Below are 21,983 nucleotides of genomic sequence, written 5' to 3' on the forward strand. Positions count from 1 at the left end.
TTTTGCAGAAAAAGGTGTGTTGACCACCCCTGCCCACCTCTTGCAACTCCTCATTGGTCTATTAAAGTTAACCTCTAGCCCCTAGCAGGGTCCTGAAGAGGCAACGGGATCTTTCTGTATTCTCCTCCCAGTGCTAGTGCTGATGTTGTTATTGACTACCCCTTCTGCTCTACTCACCTCTCTATTTGCCCTTGGGGTCACCCATCACACAATGTAGCCAATAGAGAAGTAAGGAGAGCAGGGGTGTGACTATAGCGGTTCTGGTTGTTTTGTTGCATTATAGAGCAACCTGACATTTTGGGGTCCTGTCATTGAGAGATGTTTCCAGTAAGAACTTGCTGCTGCTTCAAAACCCCGACAGGGGCCACACATTTATTTTAAGCTGATTGACAGCCTTACTGACCAATAGAAAGTTGAGGAATTAGCAATTAGTTGTGCCACCGTTAGACTTTTTTGGCTAAAGTTTGCACATTAAAGTGTCTCAACAAAAATTTGACTAAATCATTTGTAAGAACTATATATTCCCTACAATGAGGTTAAAACTATTTTTTCTCTCTCTATCTCTCTGTCTTCTGCAGTCCTGGCATTGCTTAAGAGTAATGTGGACCCCAACCTAAGTAATGAAGATGGCTTGACAGCTCTACATCAGGTATGTGGAGACATATTGTGTACTGACACTTCTTCCCAAACTGTCATTCATAATGAGGTGCACCTGTCATTAAAACTCACACTTCACTTCAATCAATAGGGCATGTATCAGCATGATCAAATTCATGTTTGGTGACCCAAAGTCAAAACAGCTTTGATCACATTGTTCCTGGTTCTCATGAGCATTATAGGCATTAACATTTTTACAGAATGCAGGCACCCTCCCCCTTCCAAAGCTCCACAATAATTACAGCCCGACTCAATGGTGCCCCCCCCCCCCCCAAAAAAAAAACACCTTTATTTTATTTTTTTGTATTTATATCTTTTAATGTGGAGGTGTTACATAGTTACATAGTAGGTGAGGTTGAATAAAGACAATAGTCCATCCAGTTCAACCTGTGTAGGTGTGTGTGACTGTAATCATCTCACATAGCCCTGAATGTTCTTGAGATGTACGTCTAAGAGTCTTTTGAAAGCCACCATACTTCCCGCAGAAACCACCTCTTGTGGTAGAGAATTCCACAATCTTGTAGCCCTAACAGTAAAGAACCCCCCACGTTGCCTGAGGTTAAAACGCTTCTCCTCTAATCGCATTGTATGCCCTCGAGTCCTCATGCAATCCCTTCGACCGGCCACATGACAGCCCTGCCACATGACATCCCAGATCCTTCCCTCCTCTTCATTCTATAGAGGTTGACAGGTCCTGCAGCATTCCCCTGTGAACCCAGGGAAAAGGTCCTTGTTGCCCTGGGCTCAGGGGAGGTAGGTTAAATGACCCTGCAGTTACATAGCAGTGATTCTGCAGGGCACAGAGCTTGAGATAGGATGAGTACTGCAGAAAAAGCTGTTTTTTTTTTTTTTTTTTTTATTCAGACGGGTGGAGGGCAATTTCATTTGAAGGCTGCAATTGGGCTTGAAGACTACAGCTGTGGCCAAAAGTTTTCAAAATGACACAACTATAAATTCTCACAAAGTCTGCTGCCTCAGTTTTTAGGATGGCAATTTGCATATACTCCAGATTGTTATAAAGAATGATCAGATGATTTGCAAATAAATGCAAAGTCCCACTTTGCCATGAAAATAAACTTATTCCCATAAAAAAACATTTCCACTGCATTTGTGAAAAATGCTTCAGGGGACCCAAGAAAGTGCAGCAAGCACCAGGACTGTTTCCTACAGTTGATTCAGCTGGATCGTGGTACCACTATTGCAGAGCTTGCTCAGGAATGGCAGCAGGCAGGTGTGAGTGCATCTGCACGCCCAGTGAGACAAAGAGGATGGCCTGGTGTCAAGAAGAGCAGCAAAGAAGCCACTTCTCTCCAGGAAAAGCATCAGGGACAGACTGATATTCTGCAAAAGGTACAAGGACTGAACTGCCGAGGACTGGGGTAAAGTCATTTTCTCTGATGACTCCCCATTCTGATTGTTTGGGGCATCAGGAAAAAACCTTGTCCGGAGAAGAAAAGGTGAGCGCGTCCATCAGTCCTGTGTCATGCCAATAGTAAAGCATCCTGAGACCATTCATGTGTGGGGTTGCTTCTCAGCCAAGGGAGCGGTCTCACAATGCAAAACATCCTCCAAGAGCAACTTCTCCAAACCATCCAAAAACTGTTTCTTGAGGAACAATGCCTTTTCCAGCATGATGATGCACCTTGCCTTAACCACTTAAGCCCCGGAAGATTTTACCCCCTTCCTGACCAGGGCCTATTTTGCGATTCGGCACTGCATGACTTTAACGGACAATTGCGCGGTCCTGCAACGCTGTACCCAAATGAAATTGACGTCCTTTTTTTCCCACAAACAGAACTTTCTTTTGGTGGTATTTGATCACCTGTGCGATTTTTAGATCATGCGCTATAAACAAAAGAAGAGCGAAAATTTTGTAAAAATAAAAATATTTTTCACAATTTTTTTTGAAAAAAAAAAAAAAATCAAACTTTTTTAACATTTTAGGCCAATTTGTTTTCTGCTACATATTTTTGGTAAAAAAAATTGCGTATTTTGATTGGTTTGCGCAAAAGTTATTGCGTTTACTAACTAAGGGAAAGATTTTTGTCATTTTTATTGTTTTTTTTTAAACGCGGAATGGCGGCGATCTGCGATTTTTTTTGCGGGACTTGCGGGACTGCAACATTGCGGCGGACAGATCGGACCCTTGACTGACATTTTTGACACTTTTGGGAGTACCAGTAACATTACTACAGTAATCAGTGCTATACATATGCACTGTTACTGTAAAAAATTACACTGGCAGGTTAACTTTATTTGAGAAGGAGGGGTTAAGTGTGTCCCTAGGGGCGTGCTTCTAACTGTCATTGGATGTGGCTTTTCATGTAACAGCAGAGATCTACGGTCCTACATAGCAGGACCGTATGATCTGTGCTGTTACACAGGGGAGAATGACAGGCGGCTTTGTTTACATTAGCCGCCTGCCTTTCTCCCGGTGTAACCGACGATCGCGAGTGAGCGGCGGACATCGAGTCCGCCGCTCACACGTGCGGGGTAGTCCTACGTCGCTTTGCCTGTGAGGGGCTGACTGCTGACGTAAATAGTCGTTAGGCAGTCAGCAAGTGGTTAAGGCAAAAGTGATAACTAAGTGGCTTGGGGAACAAAACATCGAAATTTTGAGTCCATGACCAGGAAACTCCCCAGACTTAATCCCCATTGAGAACTTGTGGTCAATCCTCAAGAGGTGGGTGAACAAAAAAAAAAAAACCCACACATTCTGACAAACTCCAAGCATTATTTATGCAAGAATGGGCTCCCATCAGTCAGGATGTGGCCCCGAAGTTGATTGACAGCATGCCAGGGTGAATTGCAGAGGTCTTGAAAAAGAAGAGTGAACACTGCAAATATTGACTCTTTGCATAAAACTTAACGTAATTGTCAATAAAACCCTTTGACACTTATAAAAAGCTTGTAATTATACTTCAGTATATCATAGTAACATCTAACAAAAAGATATAAAAACACTGAAGCAGCAGACTTTGTGAAAATTTATATTTGTGTAATTCTCAAAACTTTTGGCCACGGATGTACAGGTCACCTTTAAAGGTCCATGGTAGCTGACTGTTTATGTTGTAGTACTTAACTCTTTTATAAGAGAGAGGTTAAGTGAAGCCACTGCCATTTTTAACCATAAGAAAGAACTTCAGAGATTGCACATTCCCAGCACCCTACATAGATCTGAGTATCAAGGCAGGCATTGTCTGCCACCCACTGTTTGTCCGTCTGATCCTGTATCCTCAGTCCTAATTATACTGGCCTGCGTTCAATGCTGTTTTTCACAATGGTAGGAAAGTAGCTGGCCTTTGGGGGACTAGAGCCCAGACTCATAGGGATAAACACAATTCAGCATCAAATTCCCATCATTATTAGAATAATGCCTTTTTTTCATACTTAAAGAGCCAATACAACACATATTCTAAATAAATAGCATGGATGTGCTTGCTTTCTACAGTTCTGCTTTCTCTTATTCCTAAGTAACATATGTAGGAAATAATCATTCCACCCAAAAGTGATTTATATTTTTGTAGAGCCTGGTGGGCTGAGATAGCTCCTGCCTGATTGAAAAAAGAAAAAAAAATGTTAAAACTCTAACTAATTTTCCTATTTCATCCCAACTATGCATAGGCGTGCGCACAGGGTGTGCCAGGTGTGTCCAGACACACCCTAATGGCCCTGTGCAGCATAGATTCCCCTTACTGACCTGGCTCCCCTCCTCCTTACCCCCGCAGCTCTGCCGGCTTCCCTCCTCTCCTCTCCCACCAGTTGTTGCTGCGGGGATGCTTTAGGATGAGTGGGGAAATGGGCAGGTAAATATATAACTTACAGGCCCCTTCTGTTTCTGATTGAACATCATGTGTGATTGGTAGTGTGTGTTTGAGCTTTGGTGTGCACACCCTAATGCATTAGGCTGCGCACACCTATGCAACTATGATGGTGCTGTATGGGTGATGGATAATACTATCACCCTATCGCCATACTTGCCAACTGTCCCATTTTTGCAGGGACAGTCCCAGCAAATAGGAGCCTGTCCCGGGTAATTTACATTGTCCCCACAAGCGCCTGTTAATCGGGCTGCCCGTAAATGCCCGTTACGGGCAGCCGGTGCCCGTAAAATAAATGGTTCCGGGCCGACATTGTAACTACGCATCCACCATTCCAATGCCTGCCAGGCTCGAGAAAGCTCTTACAAGCTCAGCCGGGCAGGAGCATGCGCAGTTACGTAATGGCGCCACCTGGCGTCATTAAAACCTAATTATACCAGATAGTATAATTAGGTTTTATCGTTCTTATTTACACCTTGCACTTTATTTATATTTACATATTACAATTTTTGTATGGTCACACCTCAGTACATTTGACACTTTAGAATTGCAGGGAATTGGGATGAGAATTTTAAACTTTAGGCAGAAGTAGTGCAGCTGAATGGGAGACTTATTCCAACTCTGCTACTTTGGCCTTACGTTTGGAATTCCTTTTCAATTTCCTGTAATTCTCTCTTTATTGAGCGTACCCTATAATCTGATAAGTAGGCGGAGATTAATTATGTGGAGTGGGCGGAGCTTCATGGAAGTGGGTGTGGTAAGTAATTGATAGCTGTGCTGCAAAGTGTCCCTGGGAATTTTTTTCGAATGTTGGCAACTATGTATCCCCAAGGTTAGGTAATTTTGTATGAAGGCCTGTTAACTCAAATGCACTGTCCTTATAAAATCTTCCCAAGAACAATTCACTTAAAGCTAAACCCTAGGCAAATAGCCAAATACACAGATATAATAAACAAGCTGTACATTGCCATCCTTGCCAAGGGATTTGTATTCCTGGCCATCTAGCCACAAAGCACCCAGATAGCAAAGATAACTTGCCACAAATTTGTGGCAGTGTTAAATTGTAAGTCTTGTTAACTTGTTAACTCACTGGCAAGTTGTACACTTGCAGAGCACTTGATGCACAAGTTCTAGTTGACACTTTTCCAATTTGTAGCAAATTTGCGTGGCAAATCTCTAGCAAAAGCAAAGTTGCAGTGGTGAGTCTACAGCAAGAGCTCTACAAGTCTACTGCATGAAAGTTCAGCCACAGTGACCCCTGTGGTGGGATGACTATTGTACAACATAACTGAACCAGAATTTGCAGCAGAAATTCAGAATGTTTGAATAAGCACACCTGTTAGTGTGTGAAACGCGTCTACCTGTACGCTGTTGTAACACTTGGGATGTTCGTCCAATAAACCAAATCTGGATGCAGCTTGGAGTGCGGCCAATTCTTTCTTATTATACAGAATGTTTGCAAAGACAGTTGATCTGTGGTCATGCAATGCGGACCTGCTGCATTTGTGCAACAAACTTGTGAAGCCTGGCAGGTCTAGCAGTAGCTTAGCAAGTCATTTTTTAACTTGCAACTCAACCTGGGTAAAGCCCTGTCTAGCAGAGGAGTCTTGTTTTTTCAATGCTGAAGTTCAGTATGCTTACAGGTTTCCTCCCCACCACCCCAATCCTGTAAGGGCAGAAAAAAAAAAAAAGAGAAGCAGTACACTGATGAGCTCAACTCTCTGTCTCTCCGCTGTCTCCTTCTATCAGCATTCTCCTGGCACAGTGGCACTGCTGATTGTGCTCCTTTCTTCTGTCCCAGTCCGAGCTCTGCTCTGCTAAATAAGGACCAAAAGAGGCTGGTACCAGGTCAAATTCAGGTACTTATACTGGTTGAATTAGAAAAAAAAAAAAAAAACACATTCATTGATGTGTATCTTCCAGGATTTGAGCTTTAGTAAATTGGCCATTGTTGAGCTCCCCTTTTTAAAACACTAGTTTTCTAGCTACCATGATGATCCACAAGCCTTATTACTTTAACTGACCACGCCTGAAAACTATACATACTGTGTGTATATATGTATATATACAGTGGGTACGGAAAGTATTCAGACCCCCTTAAATTTTTCACTCTTTGTTATATTGCAGCCATTTGCTAAAATCATTTAAGTTCATTCTTCTTCCTCATGAATGTACACATAGCACCCCATACTGACATAAAAACACAGAATTGTTGACATTGTTGCAGATTTATTAAAAAAGAAAAACTGAAATATCACATGGTCCTAAGTATTCAGACCCTTTGCTGTGACACTCATATATTTAACTCAGGTGCTTTCCATTTCTTCTGATCATCCTTGAGATGGTTCTACACCTTCATTTGAGTCCAGCTGTGTTTGATTATACTGATTGGACTTGATTAGGAAAGCCACACACCTGTCTATATAAGACCTTCCAGATCACAATGCATGTCAGAGCAAATGAGAATCATGAGGTCAAATGAACTGCCTGAAGAGCTCAGAGACAGAATTGTGGCAAGGCACAGATCTGGCCAAGGTTACAAAAAGATTTCTGCTGCACTTAAGGTTCCTAAGAGCACAGTGGCCTCCATAATCCTCAAATGGAAGACGTTTGGGATGACCAGAACCCTTCCTAGAGCTGGCCGTCCGGCCAAACTGAGCTATCGGGGGAGAAGAGCCTTGGTGAGAGAGGTACCCAAGATCACTGTGGCTGAGAACCCAAAGATCACTGTGGCTGAGCTCCAGAGATGCAGTCAGGAGATGGGAGAAAGTTGTAGAAAGTCAACCATCACTGCAGCCCTCCACCAGTCGGGGCTTTATGGCAGAGTGGCCCGACGGAAGCCTCTCCTCAGTGTAAGACACATGAAAGCCCGCATGGAGTTTGCTAAAAAACACCTGAAGGACTCCAAGATGGTGAAAAATAAGATTCTCTGGTCTGATGAGACCAAAATATAACTTTTTGGCCTTAATTCTAAGCAGTATGTGTGGAGAAAACCAGGCACAGCTCATCACCTGTCCAATACAGTCCCAACAGTGAAGCATGGTGGTGGCAGCATCATGCTGTGGGGGTGTTTTTCAGCTGCAGGGACAGGACGGCTGGTTGCAATCGAGGGAAAGATGAATGCGGCCAAGTACAGGGATATCCTGGACAAAAACCTTCTCCAGAGTGCTCTGGACCTCAGACTGGGCCGAAGGTTTACCTTCCAACAAGACAATGACCCTAAGCACACAGCTAATATAACAAAGGAGTGGCTTCACAATAACTCCGTGACTGTTCTTGAATGGCCCAGCCAGAGCCCTGACTTAAACCCAATTGAGCATCTCTGGAGAGACCAAAAAATGGCTGTCCACCAACGTTTACCATCCAACCTGACAGAACTGGAGAGGATCTGCAAGGAGGAATGGCAGAGGATCCCCAAATCCGGGTGTGAAAGACTTGTTGCATCTTTCCCAAAAAGACTCCTGGCTGTATTAGATCAAAAGGGGGCTTCTACTAAATACTGAGCAAAGGGTCTGAATACTTAGGACCATGTGATATTTCAGTTTTTCTTTTTTAATAAATCTGCAACAATGTCAACAATTCTGTGTTTTTCTGTCAGTATGGGGTGCTATGTGTACATTCATGAGGAAGAAGAATGAACTTAAATGATTTTAGCAAATGGCTGCAATATAACAAAGAGTGAAAAATGTAAGGGGGTCTGAATACTTTCCCCGTACCCACTGTATATATATATATATATATATATATATATATATATATATATATAATAAGATCATAAATTGCAGCCCCTATATTTCTTTTAATGACAAGTTGACTTGTGCAGTTAGTGATAGTTTAGCGTAGCAATCCAAGATTCACCTAGACTGCCATCACACATGATGTACTTGTTGGTACATCTGCTCAGTAGCAATTTGTTCTTAGAAATTCTGTCAAGGCATTGGCAGGAGTACATGATGTTGCGTAATTTGTACTGAACATGTGCTAAATAGTTGTACTTGCTTTAATGCTTGTGAAAATTAACCCAATAGCAGCCCAAGGCAAGTCAGCTTTGCTTCCAGAGCTACCACTAGTATAAGCTGGAATAGGATAATATGTAATTTATCTGAGAGGCTGTGTGCTTAGTATCCATTAGGTGCCCATTTACTTTGACCACCTGATGCATTCCGTGTCTTTTAAGAGTTTATTTATATACAGTACATATCCTCTAGCGACTTGTTTCTGACATAAGTTTGCATGACAACTATATAATTTAAAGCAGAACTTAAGCGCACAGCATAGTGGCACATAGCGTGCCATCCTCTAGTGCTGGCAGTTCAAGGCTGGCTGTCACCGTTTCATCCCCCTGCTTCTTTTCTTCTATCTCCTCTCTGCCGTTTCTAGGTAGCTAATTGCACACTTACCTACTAGAGTGCCCTTGCGCATAATGGCATATTTACTATACATACTAGAGTGCCCTTCACCAGATGATAGATCAAGGCTCGCTGTCACTGCTCCTTCCTCCTGCTGCCACCCTCTTCTCTGCCATTTCTTCCAGGTCCCACATTGCTCCTCTTCAGGGATTGAGCAGGCATTGATTATATAAATCCTGTACATGCACACATAAGTTACATTGGCCCTAGCACCTGGCTCCATACTCAGCATGCAACAGTTGAGTATGCACTAGTCTGCGCATGTATCATGCAGTTTTCCCCCCAAACTCAAAACTCCTAAAAGAAAAAAAGAACATTTTTGTCAGAAGAGATTTTGCATGTCATGTCTGCCAAATAACTCCTCCTAGGAGTTTAATTTGTTAAACTCAGTTTAACTTTAAAGAGGACCATACTTGTGGAAGCTGTGCCCAAAAGAGGTAGCCAGGCAGGCAACAAAGAACTAGTCACCAGTCTTTGGTCTCCCTGCAATTTATTCTTTCCTATTACCAACTTACATCTGACCGCATCTGGAGTATGCTGTCCAGTTCTGGTCACCAGTCCTCAGAAAGGATGTGTTGGAGCTGGAGAGAGTCCAGAGAAGGGCAACTAAACTAATTAAGGAATTGGAGGACCTTCGTTTTGAAGAGCGTTTACAAGCGCTTGATATATTCTCCCTGGAGAAGAGATGCCTGAGAGGGGACATGACAGCAATTTACAAATACCTCAACATTGATCTCAGCATAGAAAGAAAACTATTCAGTCCCAAGGATTGCATGAGGACACAAGGCCATACAATGCGATTAGAGGAGAAGCGATTTAACCTACGCAGGGGGTTCTTTACAGTAAGGGCTACAAGACTGTGGAATTCTCTACCACAAATGGCAGTAACTGTGGGGAGTATGGTTATGTTTAAAAGACTCTTGGATGTACATCTCAAGGATCAAAACATTCAGGGGTATGAGAAATGAGTACGCCCACACACACCTACACAGGTTGAACTGGATGGACTATAGTCTTTATTCAACCTCAACTACTATGTAACTATATACTGTATGTAACTATGTAACATGCCCTTGTTCCACACTGTGTCTTTGTGTGGAGTTGGCCATTTCTGTAGAGGTACAATACATGTCAGAGCTGCCCCCTGATGACTGGTGATCTTGTGGGTATTAGTAGGAAGCATCAGGAGAGGAGCAGAAAACACAAATCCACAGAATGCATAAAGCAAAAGCAGTGAGATCCTTGCACTACCGGTCCTCATGTACAGCTTCCACTCCAAGAAGCCCCCAGGTTTACAGTGAGCAGCACTGTATTCACATCACCAAACCTCACTCAACATATTGTGAGACTAGCATTCAAAGGCAGAAGTGCCTTAACCACTTAAGCCCCGGAAGATTTTACCCCCTTCCTGACCAGGGCCTATTTTGCGATTCGGCACTGCGTGAATTTAACGGACAATTGCGCAGTCGTGCGATGCTGTACCTAAACGAATTTTACGTCCTTTTTTTCCCACAAACAGAGCTTTCTTTTGGTGGTATTTGATCACCTGTGCGATTTTTTTGATCATGCGCTATAAACAAAAAAAGAGCGGCAATTTTGCAAAAATAACAATATTGTTCACAATTTTTTATATGAAATTCCCCCCAAAAAAAATGTAAAAATCAAAATTTTTTTACATTTTTGGCCAATTTGTTTTCTGCTACATATGTTTGGTAAAAAAAAAATCGCAAAAAGCGTATTTTGATTGGTTTGCGCAAAAGTTATCGCGTTTACTAACAAAGGGAAAGATTTTTGTCATTTTTGTTGTTTTTTTTTAACGCGTAATGGCTGCGATCTGCGGTTTTTTTTGCGGTACTGCGACATTGCGGATCGGACCCTTGACTGACATTTTTGACACTTTTGGGGCTACCAGTGACATTTCTACAGTAATCAGTGCTATACATATGCACTGTTACTGTAAAATTACACTGGCAGTGAAGGGGTTAACTTTTTTGGGAGGGAGGGGTGGTGTGTGTCCCTAGGGGTGTGTTTCTTACTGTGATTGGCTGTGGCTTGAGGTGTAGGAACAGTGATCAACGGTCCTACATAGTAGAACCGTATGATCTCTGTTTCTACACAGGGGAGAATGACAGGCGGCTTGTTTACATCAGCCATCTGCCTTTCTCCCTCTGCACCGACGATCGCCGAGTGACATCGGGTCCGCCGGTCACACTCGCGGGGGGGGGGGGTCCGTAACCATACTACGTCGCTCTGCCTGTGAGGGGCTGACCGCCGCAGTAAATAGTCGTGCGGCGGTCGGCAAGCGGTTAAGCAATCTACCATTGCACAATAACAACTTTGAGGCCTATGCAACAGGGGTGCCCGCTAGGCACAGATAGTTCACTGGTATTTTACCATCATGCATTACAGTTAAGTGCAAATAGCTATTTCTGGTATCAACAATGGGACAAGATGAGCAGAAGCTGACTTCAGTGTTCCCTGATGAGAGTTTGAGAGACGAAATTGTAAAAAAAAAAAAACACCCTAAATTGGCCAAAAGGTTAATCCCAGAACCATGATGAAGAGCTCAGATAATGTTGAGGAAGATGTTAATTACCGGTACTTATATAGCATTATCAATTTACATATATATTGTACATTCACATCAGTCCCTACCCTCAACGTGCTTACAATTGAAGGTCCCTAACTCACAGTCATACATACACATAGTAGGGCCCGTTTAGGCAGGATCCAATTAACCTTCCAGCATGTCCTTGGTGTGTGGGAGAAAATTGGAGTACCCAGAGAAAACCCACGCACGCACAGGGAGAACATGCAGACTCCAGGCAGGTAGTGTTGTTGATGGGATTCAAACCGGCGAACCCTAGTGCTGCTAGGCAGAAGTGTTAACCACTTAGCTTCTGTGCTTCCCATATTAGACATCTGTAGGCTGCAATAACAGCTGCTTTAAATAATTGCGGGGTTACCTGTCAGGCAAAATTGACTTGAGCGAGGAAATAAATTGGCCCTTTTTGTTCAACAGCTCAAATAATTCTCAATTATTTTTTTAAGCTTGTTTTATTGAAGAAAGAATGGGTGTACATTCACAAGGCAGTATTTCAGTCATTAAACATACAACAGGATTGTCCTACAGGCTGAGGATGAATCAAGATTAAAAAAAAAAAGAAAGGAAACAGGAAGCGCCCAACGAAAGGACTGATGGCTGTTCCTGCTGTTTCCCAGGTCTACGATGGGGCCCCTCCTGGCCATGTGAGCTGCGAGGGGGTCCTTACTACTGTCCAGGTTATATTTGAGGTGGACTTCTCTTCAGTGTACTTATGAGGAGCTCCTATCGCTTTCCAGGTGGTTTATGAAGAGCCATATTAATGTGGTCTGAAGAGCTTCCATCACTGTTCAGGTGGTTCACTGGAGGCTCTTAGCACTCCAAGTTGTCTGAGGAGCTCCTTTTTCCTGGCTCGGTGATCTATTAGGGGCCCTTGCTGTCCAAGTGGTCTATGGAGAGCCATATTTTTTCATCACTGTTCAGGTGGTCCAGTGGGGGGCTCTTAGCACTCCAAGTTGTCTATGGGGAGCTCTTATCCCTGCCTGGGTGAGTTATTGGGGGCCCTTACTATCCAAGTGGTCTATGAATAATAAAATAAGTCAAAATAATGGGGTGGGCAACTACATGGTAGATGAGGTTTAATGTTGAAAAATGTAAAGTAATGCACTTGGGTGTCAGAAACCAGAAAGTAAGCTACTCACTAGGGGGGAAACCTCTGGGTGAATCTAAGATGGAAAATGATCTGGGGGTACTGGTAGACAACAGACTTGGCAGTGGCATGCAACACCAAGCCGCTGCAAGCAACGCCAAAAAAATACTGGCATGTATGCGACGAGCCAGAACCGCAGGGGCGACACGTGAGGTGCACGGTGGGCCGATGAGAGACAGCAATAATACAGTTCATCGGTTTACTCACGGTTAGCAGAAAGCCTCCCTGGGCTGGTCGCACAGTGAAGAGGAAGACAGCACGAAATCCTCCGGGGCACGCTCTGTGATAGGGAAACGCCAGCCAAGATGGTGGTTGAGGTGCCCGTGATGACAGGGGTGTTTAGAGTGCTTGTGGTGGCTGGGTCCCTTGATGGTATTTGTCGTGACGCCAGTACCGTTAATGGTGGTACAACCAGTTGTAATAGCCATAGTGAAGAATGAGGTAGACAGTGGTAGGATACAACTCACAACTTTTACTGTGACTGGTTTTGATTGCAGTACAAACATCCAGATAGAATACAGTCTCTGGGTAAATAGAGGAATTCTGCTTATCCACTGTTAATAGGTTTTGGTAGGTCTTGTCTCAGGCTGTGGTTCAGTATAATGCTTACTTGTTCCTGGTCCCTTTAGAATCCAGTGAAATTTGGTGAGGTTGCCAGTGGCTAAGGAAATCCTTCACCTTTATTCTCAAAGGTCTTGCTGCCGTTTGGTGGCTTTTACCCTTTGATTTAAGCAGTTCCAATTTGTCCCTTCTCTGGACTGACCTTCTGTCACCTTCACATTCTCCTCTGTACACTCACTTCCTGAACTGAACAACTGACCACAGATAAACCTGAGCTGGGATAGATATCCCAAAGTGGTGCTATCCCCATCTTGTGGTGGGAAGTATGAAGCACACTTGACCAGCCTATGAACAGGGATTAACAAATGTCAAATGCAAAATGACATGCAATACAGCGATGACAAAGAAATAATACATTTGCAGTTCCCACGTGTCATGAGTGGGACGCTGCATACCCCCATGGTAAAACGTGTGTCGACCTCGACACATTTTTGACTCGATGTTGTGTCTTCCTGTAAGATATAAGAGAAAGGGAAAAGCATGCATGCATAGGAAATAACAACATAACCCCATTCTTGTACTTCTTGTATCTGCAAGTAAAATGGGTTAGGCAAACATATCTCAGGCAACAACGAAATGTATCAAAAGGTGACAAAAAGGGGTGTAGTTTTTCCTCTGAAGACTGGTGATGTATGGCAAAACCAGAATAGTCCACGATGAGAAAGAAAAAGAAAAAACAAAACAAAAATAACATCTCAGGAGGCTCACAGGGTATGAGTCCGTTCCCTGGGCACAGGAAAATGTCAACAGACGAATATCACGGAGGCTCAGGTACGTGAAAGTCTATCTCCGGGTGCAGGCTTGAACGTTGCAAAACAGTAGGTAAGTAGTCCTTTTAAAAAGTCCTTTAAAGGAAATGAACATATCACAAGTAAGTCTTCTTCTCACTCTGGAACTTCAGATGATGTAAGGATGCATTCAACGATGAGATGGCAGGGTTGGTAGTTGTCTTCATGGCTGCTGGTGTAGGAAATCCTTAAAACGGACAGGTGGTTGTCCTCTTGTAGTCCTGTCGGATCTTCGTAGCGGCTGAGTTTCTACAGGTCTTGTTTCAAGGGAACTTGGTGTCTCTTGAGCTGTAGTAGACACTTCTTGAGATAGCTCTTCTGGTTGAAGTGCGGTTGTATTGGTCTTGGCAGGCACTAAGATATTGAGCCATGGTGTAAGGAACCATTGTAAAGGATCAGAGTCTAATAATGCTTTTCCAAAAGACTGTAGTGGATTCTCTGAATCAGATGATTTTGTAGGCTCTGGTTCTATGGATTGTGTCTCCTCTTGGACCGCTTCTTCTTGAAGAGTTTCTTCTTGAGTACTTTCCTTGAGACATAACTTAAGGCGATTGCGATGTACTACACGTGATTTGTTTTCTTTGGTGATCTCATAAGTATGAGTCTCTGGATTGAGAATAGCTGTAATGGTGTAAGGTTCTCTCTCCCATTTGCTATCTAACTTGCTGGTGCGATGGTCGTTTTTTAACCATACATGGTCACCAATTTTGAGAGGTTCTGCTTTGGCAGATTGGTTATAATCTTTTTGTTGCTTTTCATGAGCATGTTCCATGCGATGTTGAACAATTTCTTGTGCATCAATTAGACGTCTTTGGTGCTCACTCACCCAATCAGTCTTTGGTAGAGGGTTGATTTCATCAGGCACTTGTACGCCCAAAGTATGGTCAGCAGGTAGTTTACCTTGTCGGCCAAACATGAGATAGTAAGGTGTATACCCAGTAGAACAGTGAATGGTGTTATTGTAGGTGTACATCAATTGAGGCAATAGAGTAGGCCAATCACTTCTTGTAGCAGGTGGTACTGCTCTTAACATCTCAATTAAAGTTTGGTTCATTTTCTCACAAAGTCCATTCCCTTGGGGGTGGTAGGCTGTGGTCCTGATTTTCTGACAATTGTGAAGTGTACACAGTTCTTTGAAGAGTTGCGACTCAAAGGCAGATCCCTGATCTGTAAGGATTCTTTCTGGGCATCCATATGGCAATAGGAAATGTTTCCAGAAGGCATCTGCAGTTGTTTTAGCGGTCAAGTCCTTGACAGGTACGGCTACAACAAATTTGGTATAATGATCAATAATGGTCATGGCATATGTGTAACCTGAGCGACTTGGTTCCAGCTTCACATGGTCAATTGCAACTATTTCTAGTGGTGTTTGGCTTACAATGGGATGTAAGGGTGCTTTTTGGTCATGTTTTTCATTTCTTCCAACAGCACAGGTGGAACATTCTCGACACCACTTTTCAATGTCTCCTCTCATCCCAATCCAGTAGAATCTCCTACGGATGGTGGCTTCTGTCTTCTGCACGCCAAAGTGTCCTGATTGATCATGATACATTTCAAGAATGATTCTTGCATCTCGGCGTGGTATTAAGATTTGGTATAGACGATCCCAGGTAATTGGGTCTAAAGTTCTTCTTAATAGTAGGCCCTTCTGTAGGAAGAGATGTTTTCTGTGCCTCCATAGTTTTGACAATTCTGGATCAGCATTTCTTCTGCGAATTCTTTCAGGTGTTCTTCCGCTGGTGAAGAAATCTTGCAGTTCTCCCAACACTCTGCTTTCATTTTGCAGCTTGATCCACTTTTCTTTGTCCACTTGGGATTTTGGATCCACTTGTTGTTGAAGGTTAAGAACTTTTCTTCCTTTGATGGTGATAATGTCTTGTTGGGCAAAATTTTTGTAAAAAGCTGGCATTTCTACCTCTTCCCAAACATCTTCCTGTGTAGTAGTGTCTTCTTGGGTAGGCAGACGAGATAATGCATCCGCATTTTCATTTGCTTTTCCTGTTCTGTATTTTATGGTGAAATCGTAGTTAGCTAGGCGCGAGGCCCATCTTTGTTCCAATGCTCCCAACTTAGCGGTATTAAGATGTGCTAGCGGGTTGTTATCTGTGAAGGCCACAAATGGTGTTGCGGCAAGGTAATCTTTAAATTTTTCTGTAACAGCCCACACGAGTGCGAGGAATTCCAATTTGAAGGAACTATAGTTTTGGTTGTTTCTTTCAGTACCTCTAAGAGATCTACTAGCGTAGGAAATAACTATTTCTTTTCCTTCTTGTACTTGCGACAGGACAGCTCCCAGACCTTTCTTACTAGCATCTGTGTAAAGATGAAATGGCTGCTGGTAATCTGGATAGCCTAGGATTGGTGGTTCTGTCAACTTCTTCTTCAGGAGCTGGAAGGCAATTTCTCTTTCTGTGTTCCATTCAACTGGTATTGGAGACTTTTGGTACCTCTTAGGATGTCCTCTCAGAAGTTCTAGTATTGGCCCCGCAATTTGGGCAAAATGAGGAATAAAGCGTCTGTAGTATCCTGCGAAACTGAGGAAACTCCTCACTTCTTTCACTGTAGTAGGAGTAGGCCAATTTCGGACTGCGGCTATCTTCTCTGGATCCGGTTTAACACCCTCAGAGCTTACAATATGCCCTAAGTATTTGACTTCTGACTTTAGTAGATAGCACTTAGATGGTTTGACTTTGAGTCCATGTTTAATGAGGATTTGAAAAACTTCGGCCAAATGTTTCAAGTGATCTTTATAAGATTTGGAGTAGATGATGACAACAGGACGGTTTCAAAATTTTTGTGTCCTAAACAACGCTCCATTAATCTTTGAAAAGTTCCGGGCGCATTGCAAAGTCCAAAAGGCATGCAGTTGAACTCAAATAGGCCCATAGGAGTGGTAAATGCAGTCTTCTCACGATCTTCAGGTGCCATTGGTACTTGCCAGTATCCACTGGTTAAATCAAGGGTAGAGAAGTAGGCTGAGGATCCTAAAGCTGTCAAAGATTCCTCTATGCGTGGTAAAGGGTAAGCATCCTTGTGGGTGATTTGGTTAATTTTTCTGTAATCCACACAGAATCTGATGTTACCATCCTTTTTACGTACAAGGACTAGAGGTGCAGCCCATGGACTATGGCTGTCTCTAATAACATTGGAGTCCTTCATCTCTTGGATCATTTGCTTTACGGATTGGTACATAGTTGGTGGTATAGGCCGATATCTTTCCTTGATCGGTGGGTGTGAACCTGTAGGGATGGAGTGCTTGATGATATCCACTTCTCCATAGTCTGTAGAATGCTTACTGAAGGCATGGTGAAGCTCCTTCACAATTTTTAGTACTCCCTCAATTTGGTTTGCTGGTGTGGAAGCATCTCCCACATGAAGTTCTTTCCACCAGGATGTGTTTACATTTTGGTCCTGTGGGTTCTGTCTCTTGGTAATTTCTTCTGTGGTAGCTGTAGCCACACTGATGACATCTTGAAAAGTGACTTGGATTAGTTGTGCAATAGAACGGTGTTTTGTTAGTGTTACACTGCTATCACTCAAGTTTAGGAGTCGTATAGGCACTTTACCTTCAGAGACGGTTACTAGGCTCCTTGCAGCTCTAACTAGGGGATAGTCTTCCAAAACAACAGGCTCTACCAGGGCTTGGTAGTCTTGACCTTGAATTCCGACTACAGCTCGGCACCACAGAAGAGTTTCGGTGTTGGGTTTGAGGATCACAGGTTGCTTATCTCGGATGCGGGCACAGCAAATTTCTCCTTTTTCGTTGGCGAATCTCTGTTGCGCATTTAGTACACGGATGGTTTGTTGGATCACCTTCTTAGAATCAGGAGAGGCAGTAGGCACTAACTGGTGCAAGGCTTCTAGCATCTCAACATAACAGTTCCTGAGGACATTCATTCCTAGGACGATTGGAGGGTTAGGGTTATTGTCTCTGACTCGTACCACAATAAGGCCTTGTCGATGTAGTGTAGTTCCTCCTACTTGAATGGTAGGTTCCCAATAACCATGGACTGGTATGGGTTTGCCGTTACTGGCTATGAGACTCAGCCAGGATTCTGGAGGCTGGGTAAGCTGATTTTGATCCCAGTATTTTTCAAAGGCTGCTTGTTGGATAGTGGTGACTTGGGATCCGGTGTCAACTAGGGCAACAAAAGGAACTCCATTTATTTGAAGTGCCACTTCAGGACGGGATCCAACGTATCTTGGCATCCAGTGGGGATCTTCTGGACCTATTGGTTTACCTCCCGAGGGGTGATCCTTGGCCTCGGGGGTTTCCCTGTTTAACTGCCAGCAGGTTGCTTCTGTATGGCCTGGTTTGTGACAGTACGTGCAGATTGGCCGCTTAGGGGTACTAGTGCGGTCAGGGGGGCGTCCGCCAGAATTTCTGGAATAAGTCTCTCTATAATTAGAGGGGAAGAGTCTTCTGGACACAGGTTTCTCATCCTCTAGCATTAATGGTTTCTCCCATTGTTCCAACTTTTGGTGGACTTTCTCCAGACTTTTAGTCAGGAAATGGACTTGCTCAGTCAAGGCGGCAACTGCGTCAGGAACTGGAGCTTGGGTTGCCTGACTGACTATAGGTAAAGACTTTGCAGGGGTAACCAGCTGTGATACAGGCACTTCAACAGATCTAACAGGTTCTGTTGGTGGGCTTTTTCCCAGTATGCTGATGGCTAATTCTTTAAAATCTAAGAAGGTAGCTCCTGGATGTTGGGCGGCTAACATTCTTAGCTGGCTCTTTAGATTGTCTGTATGGACGCCTTCAATAAATTGTTCTTTCAGGGTTTTGTCCTGATTCTCTGCCTCACGGGGGTCTACTTGGACAACAGCTCTAAGGGCTTCCTGCAAAGATAATGCAAAGTCTCTGAGTGACTCACCAGATTGCTGTTTCTTGCTGAAGAACCTCATCTTGACCTCTGACATGGTTCTGGGTTCAAAGGTGGTGTAGAGACGTTCAAAAATCTGCTCCATGGTCTTTCTCTCTGAGCTCGGCCAAGATTTCACTTCTCTGAGCGCAGCTCCTTCCAATTGAGCAAGAAGAATCTCCATCTGTTGCTCTGAGGACACAGGGTACAATCTGAACACAGCAAGAATTTTTTCTTTAAAGTCCATTAAAGTATGAATTTCTCCAGAATATCGTGGGAACCAGGGGGCCCCAAAATAATAAGGCATGGTTAAAGGCATTAAGCTTGGTGCTGCAGCGGTTGGTATTGCGCTGGGACCGACTGTGGCTGATGCAGGGGGTCCGCTGAGGTCAGGCTGCACGTCATCTTCCTGCACAGACATGGTGACAGCAGGTGAATTATAGTTAGGTAAGTCAAATGCGTTTTTAGACACTTTTTGTACGGCGTTGCTATGGGCGACCGCTGCCTTGCGGGTGTATGGCCCTTTAAGAATTTAATGTCAGCTGAACACAATGCTGCAGCAATGTTGATTTTGGGTCTCTGGCAGAGTTCCTGCTATTAGTGCTCCTTATAGTTAGTAGAGGAAGCTGACAGGTTGCGATTACTGCTCGGACAGCAAGCAATGCGATTATTTTCTCTTCTTTTGCTCGCATGCGAAGTCTGGCGACTTCTGGGGCGTGCACTTGTCACACTCACCTCCCAGGATTGACACAGCAAAAGGTAAGGCGGGCTGGCCGGACAATTTTGCATAAATGGGTGGCACCAAACTTTCCCGCTCTTCAGGGGGTGTCACTAACTTATCCACAGTGTTGGCGCAGAAATTTTTGGACAAGAAGGTCTCCGGCAGCCATTTTAAGTGAATAGAAACAGTCAATTCAAATACAGCAAGCAGTTTTGTTGACACACAAATGTCCGATTTTCTCACTTTGGATGCTGCGATTTTTATGCTGATAACTGGGAAAACACTTCCATGCGACTTTGAAACAGTTTAAACAGTTCTGTGACCCCACACAGTGTGCAATAAGTAAACAGTCTCTCAATAAAGCAAAGGGGCTTATTCTGATGCAACAGTCTTTTAGATAAGGCGCAGGGGTTAGTATCCTGTTCGTGACGCCAAATTTTTATGCGACGAGCCAGAACCGCAGGGGCGACACGTGAGGTGCACGGTGGGCCGATGAGAGACAGCAATAATACAGTTCATCGGTTTACTCACGGTTAGCAGAAAGCCTCCCTGGGCTGGTCGCACAGTGAAGAGGAAGACAGCACGAAATCCTCCGGGGCACGCTCTGTGATAGGGAAACGCCAGCCAAGATGGTGGTTGAGGTGCCCGTGATGACAGGGGTGTTTAGAGTGCTTGTGGTGGCTGGGTCCCTTGATGGTATTTGTCGTGACGCCAGTACCGTTAATGGTGGTACAACCAGTTGTAATAGCCATAGTGAAGAATGAGGTAGACAGTGGTAGGATACAACTCACAACTTTTACTGTGACTGGTTTTGATTGCAGTACAAACATCCAGATAGAATACAGTCTCTGGGTAAATAGAGGAATTCTGCTTATCCACTGTTAATAGGTTTTGGTAGGTCTTGTCTCAGGCTGTGGTTCAGTATAATGCTTACTTGTTCCTGGTCCCTTTAGAATCCAGTGAAATTTGGTGAGGTTGCCAGTGGCTAAGGAAATCCTTCACCTTTATTCTCAAAGGTCTTGCTGCCGTTTGGTGGCTTTTACCCTTTGATTTAAGCAGTTCCAATTTGTCCCTTCTCTGGACTGACCTTCTGTCACCTTCACATTCTCCTCTGTACACTCACTTCCTGAACTGAACAACTGACCACAGATAAACCTGAGCTGGGATAGATATCCCAAAGTGGTGCTATCCCCATCTTGTGGTGGGAAGTATGAAGCACACTTGACCAGCCTATGAACAGGGATTAACAAATGTCAAATGCAAAATGACATGCAATACAGCGATGACAAAGAAATAATACATTTGCAGTTCCCACGTGTCATGAGTGGGACGCTGCATGTATAAAAAAGGGGATTCACTCCAGAAATAAAGAGATTATTCTCCCGCTCTACAAGACTCTGGTCCGGCCACATCTGGAGTATGCTGTCCAGTTCTGGGCACCGGTCCTCAGGAAGGATGTGCTGGAGCTGGAAAGAGTCCAGAGAAGGGCAACAAAAATAATTAGGGGAATGGAGGGCAACGGCTACGAGGAAAGACTACAAGCACTGAACTTATTCTCTCTGGAGAAGAGACGATTGAGGGGGGATATGATATCAATGTACAAATACTGTACTGGTGATGACCCTAGCATAAGGAACAAACTTTTCAGAGAAAGGGAATACAATAAAACACGTGGCCACTCACTAAAACTAGAGGAGAAACGGTTTAACCTTAAAATACGTAAGGGGTTCTTTACTGTCAGAGCAGTAAGGATGTGGAATTCTCTTCCACAGGCAGTCATATCAGCAGGGAGCATCGATAGTTTAAAAAAACTATTAGATGGGCACCTTAAAGACCACAACATACATAGGTTGAACTGGACGGACTGATGTCTTTTTTCAACCTCACAAACTATGTAAATATGTAACTATATGGCATATGAACTGTATATGGATACTGTGGTTTTCTTTTAAAACTTACTCAGTATGTGAGATATTTCATACAAAAAATAGAGAGGTAATTTAGAATGAAGGGTCAGTGACTAGTGAGAGAAGAGACTCGCTGGTATCCTGGCTCCCCTTATCTTAGAGAATTTCCATAGGCATCCGCTGGCTTCATAGGTTGGTTTGTACAAGGGTACGTTCTGGTTCATCAACCTTTTCCATAAAATTAATATGTAGGGGTTCAGTATAAATTCATTGGAGCACTCCCCTTTTCCTGGCATAGTACAGTAAAATCTGTAGGAAATGGCACTCATTTCCAAGTCTTCGAAAATACCCAATAAGCACCATTTGGGATTACAAATATTGGGGAATTCGAAAGTAGCAGAGATAAAGGCTGTAATTTGCCACTAGAAGGGTCTGACCTTGT

At 43.6% G+C, this 21,983-nt stretch overlaps 1 protein-coding gene across 2 annotated transcripts in view; it reads left to right on the forward strand.

The window, feature by feature from the left end:
- PPP1R16B (protein phosphatase 1 regulatory subunit 16B) overlaps positions 1 to 21,983 on the forward strand; it is a 123,625-nt gene that overhangs the window by 59,322 nt on the left and 42,320 nt on the right. For both annotated transcript variants that reach the window (XM_082271376.1, XM_082271375.1), the window contains exon 3: positions 579 to 649. In XM_082271376.1, the coding sequence (XP_082127502.1) occupies positions 579 to 649 (71 nt within the window). The remainder of the gene's footprint in view (positions 1 to 578; positions 650 to 21,983) is intronic.

The sequence above is a fragment of the Pelophylax lessonae genome, assembly GCF_965119305.1.
Source record: "Pelophylax lessonae genome assembly, chromosome: 11".
NCBI classification, from domain to species: domain Eukaryota; kingdom Metazoa; phylum Chordata; class Amphibia; order Anura; family Ranidae; genus Pelophylax; species Pelophylax lessonae.